General features: G+C 38.6%; 4 protein-coding genes across 7 annotated transcripts; all 4 read right to left on the reverse strand.

Annotated features, from left to right (window-relative positions):
- Positions 1–131: 131 nt before the first annotated feature.
- LOC111782868 (NAC domain-containing protein 100) lies at positions 132–1,938 on the reverse strand. Its single transcript, XM_023663697.2, has 3 exons — positions 1,347–1,938; positions 982–1,259; positions 132–901 (listed from the first exon to the last, which is right to left on the reverse strand). The coding sequence occupies exons 1-3, from the start codon at positions 1,534–1,536 to the stop codon at positions 383–385; spliced, it is 987 nt and encodes a 328-aa protein (XP_023519465.2). The 5' UTR covers positions 1,537–1,938; the 3' UTR covers positions 132–382.
- A 218-nt stretch (positions 1,939–2,156) lies between these two features.
- On the reverse strand, positions 2,157–5,038 carry LOC111782873 (2-hydroxy-palmitic acid dioxygenase MPO1). The gene is made up of 4 exons (XM_023663702.2): positions 4,300–5,038; positions 2,758–2,820; positions 2,606–2,677; positions 2,157–2,517 (listed from the first exon to the last, which is right to left on the reverse strand). Exons 1-4 carry the CDS (start codon positions 4,645–4,647, stop codon positions 2,401–2,403), a joined length of 600 nt encoding a protein of 199 aa, XP_023519470.2. The 5' UTR covers positions 4,648–5,038; the 3' UTR covers positions 2,157–2,400.
- Positions 5,039–5,630: 592 nt separating this feature from the next.
- LOC111782871 (thioredoxin-like 1-2, chloroplastic) lies at positions 5,631–7,485 on the reverse strand. 2 transcript variants are annotated; one of them, XM_087120803.1, is made up of 4 exons: positions 6,791–7,485; positions 6,495–6,671; positions 6,207–6,371; positions 5,631–6,120 (listed from the first exon to the last, which is right to left on the reverse strand). In XM_087120803.1, the coding sequence occupies exons 1-4, from the start codon at positions 7,028–7,030 to the stop codon at positions 5,875–5,877; spliced, it is 828 nt and encodes a 275-aa protein (XP_086976929.1). In that variant the 5' UTR covers positions 7,031–7,485; the 3' UTR covers positions 5,631–5,874. The 2 variants fall into 2 exon arrangements, with proteins under 2 accessions (XP_086976929.1, XP_023519468.2); XM_023663700.2 differs by having other exon boundaries at positions 6,495–6,677; positions 6,791–7,481.
- Positions 7,486–8,370: 885 nt separating this feature from the next.
- LOC111782866 (agamous-like MADS-box protein AGL65) lies at positions 8,371–13,035 on the reverse strand. Of its 3 annotated transcripts, none has more exons than XM_023663696.2 (11): positions 11,945–13,032; positions 11,425–11,484; positions 11,310–11,328; positions 11,087–11,151; positions 10,959–10,974; positions 10,813–10,877; positions 10,116–10,212; positions 9,756–9,803; positions 9,536–9,666; positions 8,982–9,363; positions 8,371–8,764 (listed from the first exon to the last, which is right to left on the reverse strand). In XM_023663696.2, exons 1-11 carry the CDS (start codon positions 12,127–12,129, stop codon positions 8,753–8,755), a joined length of 1,080 nt encoding a protein of 359 aa, XP_023519464.2. In that variant the 5' UTR covers positions 12,130–13,032; the 3' UTR covers positions 8,371–8,752. The 3 variants fall into 3 exon arrangements, with proteins under 3 accessions (XP_023519464.2, XP_023519463.2, XP_023519462.2); XM_023663695.2 differs by having other exon boundaries at positions 10,813–10,874; positions 11,945–13,030; XM_023663694.2 differs by lacking the exon at positions 8,371–8,764 and having other exon boundaries at positions 8,820–9,363; positions 11,945–13,035.
- Positions 13,036–13,218: the final 183 nt, after the last annotated feature.

The raw sequence follows: 13,218 nt of genomic DNA on the forward strand, positions 1-13,218 counted from the left end.
TTATCGATAGAGCATCAAGAAGTTCCTGTATAATTACACATTATTTGAACTCTTAAAAGTAATCATAACTACAACTCAAACTTGTCTCGTTCTCACACGCTATAAATATCTAATATTTGAACCGAGCCGAATGAAATACAATCTCAATCGTAATCATTCCACTATCACATAAACGTACACATACTTGGAAAGAAGATGGAGATAGAGATCCATTATCCTCGTCATATTGATATTCAGCCTATAAGTCTCAACATAACATCTTCAATGGCTACAGAAGCCATTGAAGTACGGGACCAACCTCACTTTCGTAACACCAAAACTAACATCAAAATAGTCATTTACACATAATGCGTCAATTAAAAACAGACCTTGTTTAATTTTATCAGTAATTCCACGCGATGTGGGGGTTCATTGGCACGGTTGAAGCAGAGGGGTTGTCCTGATTTTCAAATGCCAATCGACCCATTTCAAGATTAGAAACAACAGAAGAGATTTCATTGTTCATATCAGTAGTTAGCCCTGTTTCTTGTGAGACACTGATTCTTTCCCCCTCTGGTTTGAATGTTCCAGCCATGTTTGGAAACTGCAAATTTAAAGGGAGAGAGATGGCTTGGGGGTTGTATAGCGAAGTGGGCTGCGTGTTTCTCGGGAAAATGGTGGGCAAAAAGCAAGAGAAATTGAAAGAACAATCAGTTATTTTGGGTAGGGTTCTTTGAGAAGAATCCATGGTGTTGGAGAAGCAGGGCACGTGAGCTAATTCATTGATCTTGATTGATGACGAAGAAGAGTCCTTCAGTGGCGGCAGAGCAGAGGAAGAAGAACCCAATTTAACTAACCCAGAAAGGTGAACTTTTTTCCCACCGCAACTCTTCTGAAACACCCTGGAAATCACCCATTCATTCTGCAAAAAGAAAAACAGATAGCTCAGCTCTGTAATTTCAAGAGATTCAGAGGGGGTAAAGTTGTAAAAGAAGGTTGTACCTTTGCAGTGCTTGGGAGGTTAATGGCAGAGGGTTTCCCTTCTAACCTGAATTCATGCATAACCCAATTGGATTTCTCACCTTTTGGGGCTCTTCCCCCATAGAAAACAAGAGTTTTCTTCATACCCACAAGCGTTTTTCCTCTGTAAATCTCTTTATCTTTCCCAGTGGCTTTCCAATACCCTGATTCAGTGGCTCTGTTTGTTCTCAATCCAGTGGGATACTTTCTATCCCTCAAACAGAAAAAGTACCATTCCCCTTCCCCCATTTTAGCTTTCCCTGAGGTACCCCAAACATTAAAAGCCAACAAAATGAGTAAATTTCAAAGAAAGAACGAAAAAGGGTATGAAAAAGTTGAGATCTTACAGGGCAAATCCCAAGGCTCAGACTTGTTGAGATCGACCTCTCCAATGGGTTTGCAAGAGAAATTGGCGTCCATCACTTTCTTACAGAGGTACTGAGAAATAAGCTCTTCATCAGTTGGATGAAACCGAAATCCAGGGGGCAAAACAATCTGGGATTCGTCATGAACAGAGGCTGTCATGTTTTCTTCCATATTTTGTCTGGAAAATCTTTGGGACGAAACTTATAGCCCAATGGAAGAGTGATTACAGAGGTTTTAAGTGGGAAAGAAAATGATGGGTCCTTCAGCTCCAAGTAGATTGAGGTTGTGTGGTGGGTTCAGAGCTTCTGGCAGTAGAAAACAAAAACAGAGAAAGATTACAGAGAGAGAGAGAGAGAAGCAAGAAGACAGAAATGAATGGAAGTAGAAAAGAAAAAGAAAAAAACAAAGGAGAAAGAAGAAAGGTGGAGAAGTTGAGATTGTGGAAGAAAAGGGAGGAGAATGAGAAACATGAAGTGAAGGGAAGTAAAGCTCCATAAGAGAATACTCACGCCTGCCTTTCCTATTTCACTCAACACAAACGGTGGCATGCTGCCAAACCATTTGGTGACTAATAGTGTTAAATACCCTAAACTAACAGCTAACTATGGTGATTAATGATGTAGTTATAATATTACATTGTTTAAATGAACACTCAACATTAAAAAAACAAACTGAAGCATTGACCAAGCATCCTGCTTTTTAAGGATAAAATGGTTATAAAAGAGATATTAAATAATAATGTAAAACAACGAGCTTATAAGCAAAACTATCCATCAACTAAAATAATGGTGTGAATGCACAAAATGAAAATATTCCCCATACTTATACGGCACCCTTTTTGTGATGTAAACAGAAGAATGTAAAACCAATCCCCACATTTGGGTTGTGAGATGAGGAGCTTTCTAATCTTATTCTTCAACAATTCTTTTTAAGTACATTTGAAGCTCTCAATTACACAATTCCCACACAAACCAAATCAAAACCACACACCTTGATATACGTATTTATGCATCTAAAGAAGGGATTCCATTCAAGCTAAGAGCTTTTCTTTTCTTTCTTTCCTTCCCAAGCTTTCTTCTCGGCTTCGATCTTCGCCTTCACGCTTGCGTGAAAACCGTTGTATGGTTCATATTTGAACAAAGCTTGAAGAATCTGCAAATAGTTAACAAATTAGCTACATTTTCAAATGTTTCATTGTTGATCCAAGAAGGGCACAAGGAGGGGTTTCAGCAAAGGTAACCTCCAACAAAACGAAGAATGGAGCCATTAGAAAAGCTTGGGCAAGGTTGTCAATGAGAGCGGGTGCCCGTTTCTACAAAATCAAACCAAAACCCATCAGGAATTAAGGTTGAAAAACAAGTTCATGTTTAAGATGTTTAACTAACTAGTTACCTCGAACACCCCATGGCCAATAAACTGACTTGTCCAGCAGAACAACTGTGCAGCCAACACCACCTGGTATATCAAATTACAAAATAACCAGCTTTAGCTTTATGCTTGAGACTATAGATTCTGCAATGACTTGATCATGTTCTGTAGAGTCCTTAGGTTTGCTACAAGTTATAATTTGCAAAGTCGTACTCAAAACTTTATGGACATGGAATGACAGGGTCCGAATATGCCGAGGAGTACTCAAACAAACACAAAAATGGTTGTGGTCGTCAAAGTTACTATGATATCTTAAGAAGAAAAGGAAACGATGTGAATCATATTATGTAGTGGTGGTGACTTTTTTTCAAAAGGTGGCCTTAGATTACATTATCTAAAAGGAATCCCCAAACTGATCCAAAATTCAAAAGCTGCAAGCTTTCTCATCCCAAATATGAGTCACAAGCCTTTGAGATACTTCTTACAAAAAGTAGTTGAGATAGAGGATAAAAATGTCCTCAACACTGATGTCCATCAAGTTTAGCCGACTACAATTACATTAACATGCTGTCAAGCCTCTCAAAAAATTGTATGGAAGGGAAAAGGAGATGTGATGAGGACGACAAAAGGATGACTCGGATCCAAGGAAAGCAACATCGATCAGTATTCTAACTTCTAAGAAAATGTTGTAGACATCTGCCAAATTAAAGTGTTATTAAACCTGGCCTAACTAGCTTTGCTTTAACTTCAAAACCAGAAACCACCATAATATAAACAGAAAAGCAAGAAAATGTGTTGATGATAACGATAGAAGTTACATGGAGTTTGATAAGCGATTTTGAAAGGTTAAAATCACTTCTATCATGTTTAAAACCTTTGTAAAACATGATGTTGATGATTCGAAATCAATTTAATATTTGGTTTTCCACTTTTAAATGCAAATTTTCATACCATCAAAATTTATCTTAAATGGTTAAAAGCATGTCTTGGGAGGGTTTTCAAAGTGAACCATATCAAACCTACTCTCAAACATGCCTAAACGAAGAGCTGAGATATTCATGGTTCGAGACCAAATGAATCTGCCAGCACAATCTTTATAAACTTAAAAAAGAAGAAGAAGAAATAGGAGCAGTAAATTCCCACAACCACCATAAAGTAGGAAGAAGCTCGAACAAATATCTTTCTTCTTTCTAATTTTATTTTTTTCATGCCACACTAAGCTTTCTCCTCTACGAAAATGAAACCTGTCCTACAGTACCAAGAGAAATAAATTGTAGTCTAGTACAACCATAAAGTCAATAGAAGCTTAGTCAACACCATGGCCGGCCCTTCATACATCAGACCAAAACTATGAGTTCCGGCCCCATAAGAAATTGAATAGAACTACAGGGAACTGAGATTCATAAATGGTTCAAATAATTGAATTGGAGCAGAAACCAGACAGCCTAAATAGGGTTATTATAAGATCTGTGAAGTATTAAATTGTGATTCCTATCCGACAACGAATAAAACAAACAAAAAAGGATCAAAAGAGGAAGGGGAAAAAAGGTGGGGTTTAGCGTTTACCTTCCAAGTAAGCGTCCATCCAAGTTTAAAAGCGAAAACGCTTGCTCCAACCCAGCAGAGAAAACACATAAAAGCAGCCAGAGATCCAGCTCTCTTATCAAAAAGTATGTAGAAAACGGCATACACCAAAGCGAACAAGAAACCAAAATTCAAAACGAGGCCAGTATTGAAGCCGCAAGGGCATTTGGGAAAAGAATAGAAGGAAGGGGTGTAGTAGAAGAGCATGAGAGCAGTGAAGAATATTGGCCAGACGAAGAGAATATGGATAAATATATTTGTTGGGTTGCTATGATAAGCCCCATAGAACGCAAAATGCCTCTCCAGGTCGAACAATCCGCGCCTACCCATTGAATGTAAGGAGAAATACAGAAAGAAATGGTGAAAATGGAAATGGTGCGAGGAACAAGTGGAGAGACAATCGGGTATAAAAGGAAGGATGAGGATATGGGATTTGCAAAAAAGGAGAGCAGGAGGGCACACCGAAATATATTGAATCCAAGTGTGGGATGGTGCATAGGTTTGGCGTCAAATTTGGAAGATTTGGACTTGTTTTGGCGCCGCGTTGGAATTAGGAGTTGAAATTTCAGGACGGCTTCCACTGTTCAACGTCGCGTGGATTTGCTAAGATGCGCGGGTGTGAAAAGGTGAGCTCCGATTTGGATTGGATTGGATCGGATCGGATCGGATCGGATCCTTCCTTTCCCAAATTCCATTGACCATCTCAATTCATAGCTTGTTCTTCAAACCATTGCTCTACATTTTGGTCGCTCATATCTATTTCTTTTTTTTATTTCTCAATTCACCACACTTTTCAAGTTTTTATTTCTCAACTATTCTTTAAAACTTCTTGTGGAAGTAAATGTGATGTTCGCTGTGGACCACTTGTATATGCCACGTCACAGCTAATCTATCCCATTTTACAAATTAATCAATTATGTCAATATTTAGTTTGAACTAATTATATAATGGAATCATATGCCTAAATGTGGGGCCATGATGAGTTGGAAATTTGTTAATCCACGTCAGTTCCAGGATCTGGGGGTATAGCTGGAACCCACGTGACACGTGGAGTACGTGCGTGGTAATCTATTTGGATTTAGCATTACCATTATAATGATGTATATTATTAGTTTTGACACTTTTTTTGTATAGTTTCATTTCCCTAACTCATTAGCAACATTTTGTGACCATCAAGAAGTAGGATTTGAGTAGCTTTGATTGAAGATTAATGAATTAGGTGTAGCTTTGATATTGATATCGAACCTATGAAGGAGACCGAATAATAAGATTGCACCCGAAAAACTAACCTTTTAGACCAGACCACTCGAGTGTTTTAAAAGAATAAGAACTGACGCTTCATCTGTGGTATTAGAAAACTGAAAGAGACAGGCAATTACAGTTCTTCACAGATTGGCAAAAGCAGGGCAATGGGCAAGGCACACACTAGCAAAAAACAGAGGCCTTGCTTATGTACAAGAATCCCCCCACCAAAGAAAGAAAAAATCAACTAAACAAATGCAAAAGCATGTATGATCTTTCAATCTGGCTTGGCTTACTCCCATTATATAGCTTCCTTCACACCTTAAGAATCATGTTGTTCTCTTCCATGACTTCCATTTTATTGCCTGATGTTCCCCAAGAACCGTAACAATCCATTTCTTTCATCGCTACACCCTTCAATGTTCTTTCCTTCAGATATGATGATGATAATTCACCCGCCATTGCTAACCGTTCCAGCTCCGACTCGTCTAATCCTTTGGCTGGAAGGATGCTACTCCGGTCGCTTCCGTGTTTAGCCAATGCATCCTTGAATTTCTTAATCTGCAGATCAATAAAAAGGATGTAAGCCTCTGTCTTTGTTTCTATCATTATTATCGAAAGTTTGAAAATCTGGACGGTTTTCTTACAGTTGCATTTGTACAGCTGAAGCTACAGACACGACCTTCTCCGCCTCTATAGAATCTAAAGAAAGGAAGAACACGAATATGGAGAGCTTGGCACATGGTTTTGAGCTCCTCAAAGTTAACTTTCAGAAAAATTGCATCAGGGTTCAATTCAGCCAGTTGACAGATCTGGTATTACAAATGGATTCAATCAGCAACACCCCAAAATCCCAGTTCAAAATTGGTAGCTAAATATATTACAAATTTCTACAATTTGAGGTGCCCAAAATCCAAGCAGCAACAAGATAATACCTTAGGATGAAGGGCTTTGCAACCTCCACAGCCAGGGGAATAGAAGTCAATAATGGCTAATCTATCGCCAGCATCAAGCAATGCATCCACAAGGGCTTGTGCAGAATGGATCTCCACCATGTTAGGTTTCAGGGTTTTTTCCCACCATCTCCGAGCTCGGCTTACACAAATCGATGCCTGTGCCTAAAACAACGAGTCGATTCAGAAATCAACTTCAGAGCCAGAACATTACAGAAGAAACAGTAACAATCAAGCTGGGAATATTCAGAAAAGAGAGAAAAGAAAAAAAGGCTTACATAAACGGTCAGTCTATTTGGGGCTTTAGCGTTTGAGTTTCTAATACCATTTCGATCCGAAATCACTACAGGATTCCCCAAGAAATCGACGCTCAAAACAGGAAACCCCGGCTGCTTTGACACTTTTAAACTGGAAGCACAAACAGAAGTAGAAATCCCAGAAACCCCAGATGAATTAGAGTAACACAAACGATCCTTCAGCCCTGAAACAGAGAGACCAGTCTTCAACGAACACGCCATGGCGCAGAGAAAACAAACGGCCGTCCAGAGACTGTCAGCATAAAATAGAAGAGCCCCACAAAAGAATGGCACCAATTTTAATCTCTGTTTAAGCAGAATCGAGTACGCAACAAGAAAACGAAAACCAGGAGGAAGCCCCTCAAAACCAGCGAAAGAAACCCACCTGAGATCTTTCAAGTTTGAACCGAAAATGCAAGAAAAGACCAAAAACAAGCGATGAAACAGAGAAAATAAAGAGAAGGAAGACGTGGAGGTTTCTTATTCCTGAATAAAAGTTGGGAGAAGGGGGAAGGAGAAGCCGGCGGAAGAGTTAAGACATATAAAGGAAGGAAAAGGGGCAAGTGGGGCAGTCTGATTCGGATTGAACTTTATCCATTTGATCCAAAAGATTTACGATTTTGAACAGAAACGGAAGGAGGATTGAGAGGAAAGTAAGATTCCGGATTTTGGGAGGTGGGTTTTTCTAAAAAATTCTACTTTATGAAGGATAATTAGTGATTGATTCGTCATGCAAGTTGGATCACTGTTTTGATTAGGTGTAGTCTACAAGGATAGAACGGGAATATCGGGATTACTGACTCCCAATAATTTCACGTTTCCAGCATCTTTGAAATATTTGGATAAGTACTCTTTTCTTTTTTTTGCCAAGACATCACAGTTTTGAGTTTTCACGTACTTGTCATTTCTCTTGTGAAACCACTATTTTGTCCCTTCTTGTTTCTTAACAGTATCACATGGCACATAGAAATGTCCACGAATTTTCTATCTTTGTTGAAGTCTGTAGCCCCACAAGTCTTAAAATCATTCATCCCAGTTGTTATTATTATTTTGTGGGGGGTTATTTTGATGTAAGAAAAGATGTTATGTAAATGCAGCCCATTGGTTTTCATTTATGTGCATTATTTTATCATTAAGTGTGAACTATGGTTTGCCAATTCCAAGAATCCCCCCATCCTCAGCCCATTGGTTTTCATATTTGTAATCTCATCGTTCTCTTTCTCACTTCATATGTATGGAATCTTTTCAATTTTGTTGTTATTTTAATATCCTTTGTCATCCAGTCCACGCCATCTCCCATAATTCTAAGTTTCAATTATTTTTCTATCCCTGCCCTGAAGCAAAGATCTTCAACCCAACCAACTGAAGCAAATAAAAGGATACGGCTCTCAGGTTTAACATCGCCAGCTTACCTCTAATGGAGGGTACAACATAATTGAAAAGATGAAATAATGAACAAGTTGATTGCTTGTAAAATCTGTGCTGTAAAATCTGTGCAAGAATACGTGATCTGTGTGAATGCACACATGGAAACACTATGAGTGTAGGGAAGAAGCAAGAAAGACTATCTTTAATTTTCTCCAAACTTGATATAAAAGAAAATATGAAATTTGCTTCCATGTTTTACAATAGCTCAATGTACAGCTAAGGAAACCAGAAAACCCCAAATATTTTACAGCTCTTCCACGAGGGGAAAAAGGAAAAAAAAGAAAATCTAATCTAAAAAACCAACCTCTGATCTCGTATATCTTGTATTTACAAGTTGAGTATATTGGTTAACGGAAAAACGAGGAGCAGAGGATCATTCTCATCTCGTTATAGATCAAATAATTGAGTCTGGCATTTGGGAGAAGGAATCTATCCCAACAAAAATGCTGATCACATCAATCAAGAGGAACTCTTCAATCTGTTACCCCTTCAATCACTGCTGAAATTTGGTAGGAATCAATTTGGTTGCTGCAAGAGGCCATGAAATCATCAATGAATTGAAACAACATGATAACACCTCATATCAGCATCCTAACAATACTGACCATTCTGTATATATATAGCAATAATAGCATTCTGTACTGATTAAACAAAGATCGTCAATTATGAAGTTTTTGAACAACAAATGTGGATACAAATATGGAGTACACTATGTTTTAGAAGGAGCAGTTAGTAGAGAACCTACATGGTGGTGGTACGCATTGCTGCTTTGGTACATTGGAATGCTACAAGGCCCTGGTATAGAACCCCAAGGATGCTGCTCATCATCATATAGAGATCTTGAGAGGTCCAACTTCCCATTTAGTTGGTTGTCCACATAATTTCCATGCAAGTTCATCTCCATCTCAAGGTTCAGTCTCTTTTCATCTTGGAAGCTGGAACCATCACATGTAGGGGGGTATTGATATTGCTCACCAAGTTGCAGTGTTGAGCAAGAAGTTCCACTTAATTCATTTAAACCCCCATCACCCTGTGGCATGCTATCAACTTGACCAGATACTCCAGCTTCAATTTGCTTCCCAGGGTTGTAGTAACTGGGATAGCTTGGAAATGAGCATTCAACATCACTGCACACATTCCCCAGCATAAATTCAGTTCAAGGCTACATGATCACCCCCCACATAAACAGACATATCATACAGCATTTTTCAAATTTTGTCTACAGACTATTCACACATTACATATATTGATTATAAAAAGCAGATATTCGTAAACTAATCTCATCCATTGTAGGCTCACCCTGGTTGCAGAAAGTTAGGCTCATTTGGCAAAGTAATCTGTTGAGTCCCATAGTTGGGAAGCCATAACAGGGGTTGAATGCCTTGCATTTCGTCCATTAACAAAGGTAAGGACATCTCACCACCCGGATACTGTGGTAAATGGAAACATGTTGACTCTATCAATATATACAAAACATAAGCATGCTTGTAAGAAGGGGTAGGAAAGCTTTTGCTCTTACCTGGCCCGTGAATTCCTGTGAGAGAAGTTGGTGTCTTCTTAAATTTTCCTGCCAAATTTCAGAACCTGATTTAAGTACCAGCAGCAATTTCTTTAAACAAATAACATCAAATCTGGAGAAGAATAGGTAACATGGAAAAGCCCATCCCCCTGTCCTCAATAAACGCAATAGAAAATAGGGTAGAATGTCCCACAAAACACTGCTACATCAGACCAAACCGATGCCAGAATGATGCAGCCAATGGGTTTTAATATCATTATCAAGTCAAAAGATAAATAAACATATCTTTAGCCTAGAGGGATGAAGTCATGGACAAGAACAATCATTTTGATATATGCAACTAAAACGCGCATAACATACCTTGTGTAGACGTGTCTGGTTTAGGGACTCCCTTATTAAACCTTCCATCTGTTGGAGCTGTTGTATATTGCTGATACTATCAGGATTCCTCCAATAGCTGAAGGGATAAGAGGAACACTAGAATATCAACATCAAACAGAATGACTTCCATGCCTGACACTAAACATGCATATGATTGTGCCTATAGCAATAGATCAGTAAGCATTTAGGCTTACTTTTTGGCTCACATTGACGACTCACAAACTTGGAAGTTCCAGATTTTATCACCTCCGCCCAATTCTACTGTCATCTGTCATATCCTATTTACACTCCACCTTTACCCCTCTAGCTGTCTATCTGCTTGTAATATACATTAACCAAGATTTTTGTGGATAAAGAAAAGCGTCTACATCTAACATTTTATCATAGGCTATAATAATAAAAGAAAAGGTTGACTTCACTTGTAGGACTTGTAGAAGCTTGGTACAAAAGGATTAAATCCCGTTACATCCTATATTGTATGATTGGAGTCCTTTTCTTTAGTTTGACTCCGTTTGGTAGTTGGGTTTTGTTCCTTTATCCCGTGCATTCTTTCCTCTTTTCTTTTTCCCCCCCTCAATGAAAGCTTGGTTGAAATGAAAAAGGGCCAAATAAAAAAAAAAAAAAAAAAAAAAAGAAAAGGCTATATACTTTAAAAATAAAAGCTCCAAAGGTGCACCTCAGTCTCTTATGTGCTTCACCAATCTGATCTCGCAATACGGTAACTTCATTGATCAATTCCTGCTGATAAAATATATAAAATTAGTAAAAAGCACAAAACTACTCTCGTTTAATGAAAAAACAATGATAAAAAAGGCTTGATACCTCAAAATCTTGAGAGCTGCAAGATATTACAGGAAAGGAGAAAAAGAGTAAAGAAAAGTCAGGTCCATTGTAATCATCTTGAAATTCGGACAGAATACAATATACATTTGACGGATATGGACAAATACCTTGAACCCACAAAATCTTTTATGTTTACATCGTGGTCTAACTTCTTGAATGTTTTCTTCAGCGCCTATGTGCTCGAATAGAACATACAAACAAATAAGTACACTTGTACACAAGAGACGAGAATTCAAAAGCATGCTGTACAACAAAAGCAGGCAGAAAAAGAAAAGGATAAAATCTCTAAGGATGGATTGAAAATAGAAAAGGAGACATGCAGAGACTTACTTCAAGGCTTTCCAGTTTCCTGTTCCAAACAGAATGGAATGAATTAGCCATCTATGCTTCCAGAAAATGTTTGCGAAGGAATTGAGTCATAATGATTAAGGATAGGTTCTCATACCTTTTTGCCCTCTCCTGTGGAGTCAATTCAGCAAATTTTGTAATGACCTCCTCGATGCTGCTGTAAAATTAAAGATCCACATCGAGTATAAGACAGAAAATTAACCGGCTATCCTTTCAAGCTCTAATTGGTTATGTGGTTTCTAATTCTCTTCACAATAAACCACATGAAAACTCAGATATAGACTCTCTTGTGGTGAATGAATGCAAACTTCTTCCGTCTCCCAGATACAAAGATAGATACTACACAACACAGATTATGAACAATACAAACTAAATGTCTCTGGAACAAAATTGCAATAGGATGACACGGATGAATCGATGGTTCATATTTTCCAAATTCCCGTCTAATCTAGACTTGGCGTAAACAAGATTTGGGGGCATCGAAACATATCAATGCTTCAATGCAATATCGGTCGCTAAAACTAGAATCATCAACAATATCCGTTCCAATTGGTTCTCTTTAAACGACCTATAATGGTGCATACAAACAATAGGAAGTCGCTTGAGGAATATAGTACCTGCGTTCACCTTGATATAGCGTCGGCTTTCCAGTTGGCGAAAACATGAGGAGAACGATATCAATATCGCAGAGTATAGCCAGCTCCTTAGCTTTCTTCATAATCCCATTTTTTCTCTTAGAGAAGGTCACTTGCCTGCTACCAGTGCTCTCCAATTTTTTTATTTTCAGCTTAACCCTTCCCATTATAAGGAAAAATAAGAAAATCGCAATGAAATCAACAAAACCGTATCTTTATTCCCCGTATTCAAACTCGGCCAGCTTGCGAAATCATATCAATGCACTTCTCTAGCTGGAAGAAGAGGAACAAGAAGAACCGACTATTAAGGATATAGTTGCGAAACTAGAGCTCAAAATCCGAGGGATCAAGAGGTCATTCAAGTTCGGTTGCGATCCCTTAACGGGGTTCCCCTGTTTCCCAAAAGGAGGCGATGCAAAGAATGACGATCGGAAAAGAAGTCAGAGTAATGAAAACGGATGGCGGAAAGAAGGAAATGTAGGGGGAACCCAAGTGAGGAAAATGGGGAAGAAAGAAATGGAAGGGAAATGCTAAAAAAAACAGAAGATTGAGGGAACCCAAGTGAGGAAAATGGGAAAGAAAGTAATGGGAGAAAGATCAAAGAAGGGAAGCGGAAAAAGGAGAAAAACCCAAGTGACGAAAGAGGAAAAGAAACGAAAGGAAGGGGGGATTAATACAAGAAGGGAAAGAAATGAATCACACCGAGAAGGGGGAAGTGAATGAAGAAGAACAAGAACAAGAACAAGAACAAGAAGATGATGAAGAAGAAAGGGAAGGGGATGGCGGAAAGAGGATGGCGGAGAGGGAGAATGGCGGAAAGGGAAGGTAATGGGGGAAGGCAATGGGGGAAGGCAATGGGGGAAGGCAGAGGGGAAGTGCATGCAATGCTCTGCTTAGATCGCACGAAAGGTCGGCCTAAGAATTCGGCTGTGAAAATTAGCGCAACCAATCAGCAAGAAATCGTTTGGGCGATGGCGATGGCGTTATCAAAATTGAAAACTCCAACCGGTTCCCTCCGCCCCTTCTTTTCTCCTTTTCGATCCATAATCCCTCCCTTTTTTGCCTTCCCACATCGCTTAACTACGTTTTATCGCACAAATTCAAACTCCAATCTAAACAAATAAACAAACAAAAAGAAAAATCTATGTTTAATTAACTACTTCCTCTCTTCATTTGATGTTACAATATATTTTTTTAATCTTCGTTTATCAAATATATATTTAAAGTTTTCAAAATTAAACATTAAGTTTACTCTA

The sequence above is a fragment of the Cucurbita pepo genome, chromosome 20 (assembly GCF_057944985.1).
Source record: "Cucurbita pepo subsp. pepo isolate OVF chromosome 20, ASM5794498v1, whole genome shotgun sequence".
Lineage (NCBI taxonomy): Eukaryota > Viridiplantae > Streptophyta > Magnoliopsida > Cucurbitales > Cucurbitaceae > Cucurbita > Cucurbita pepo.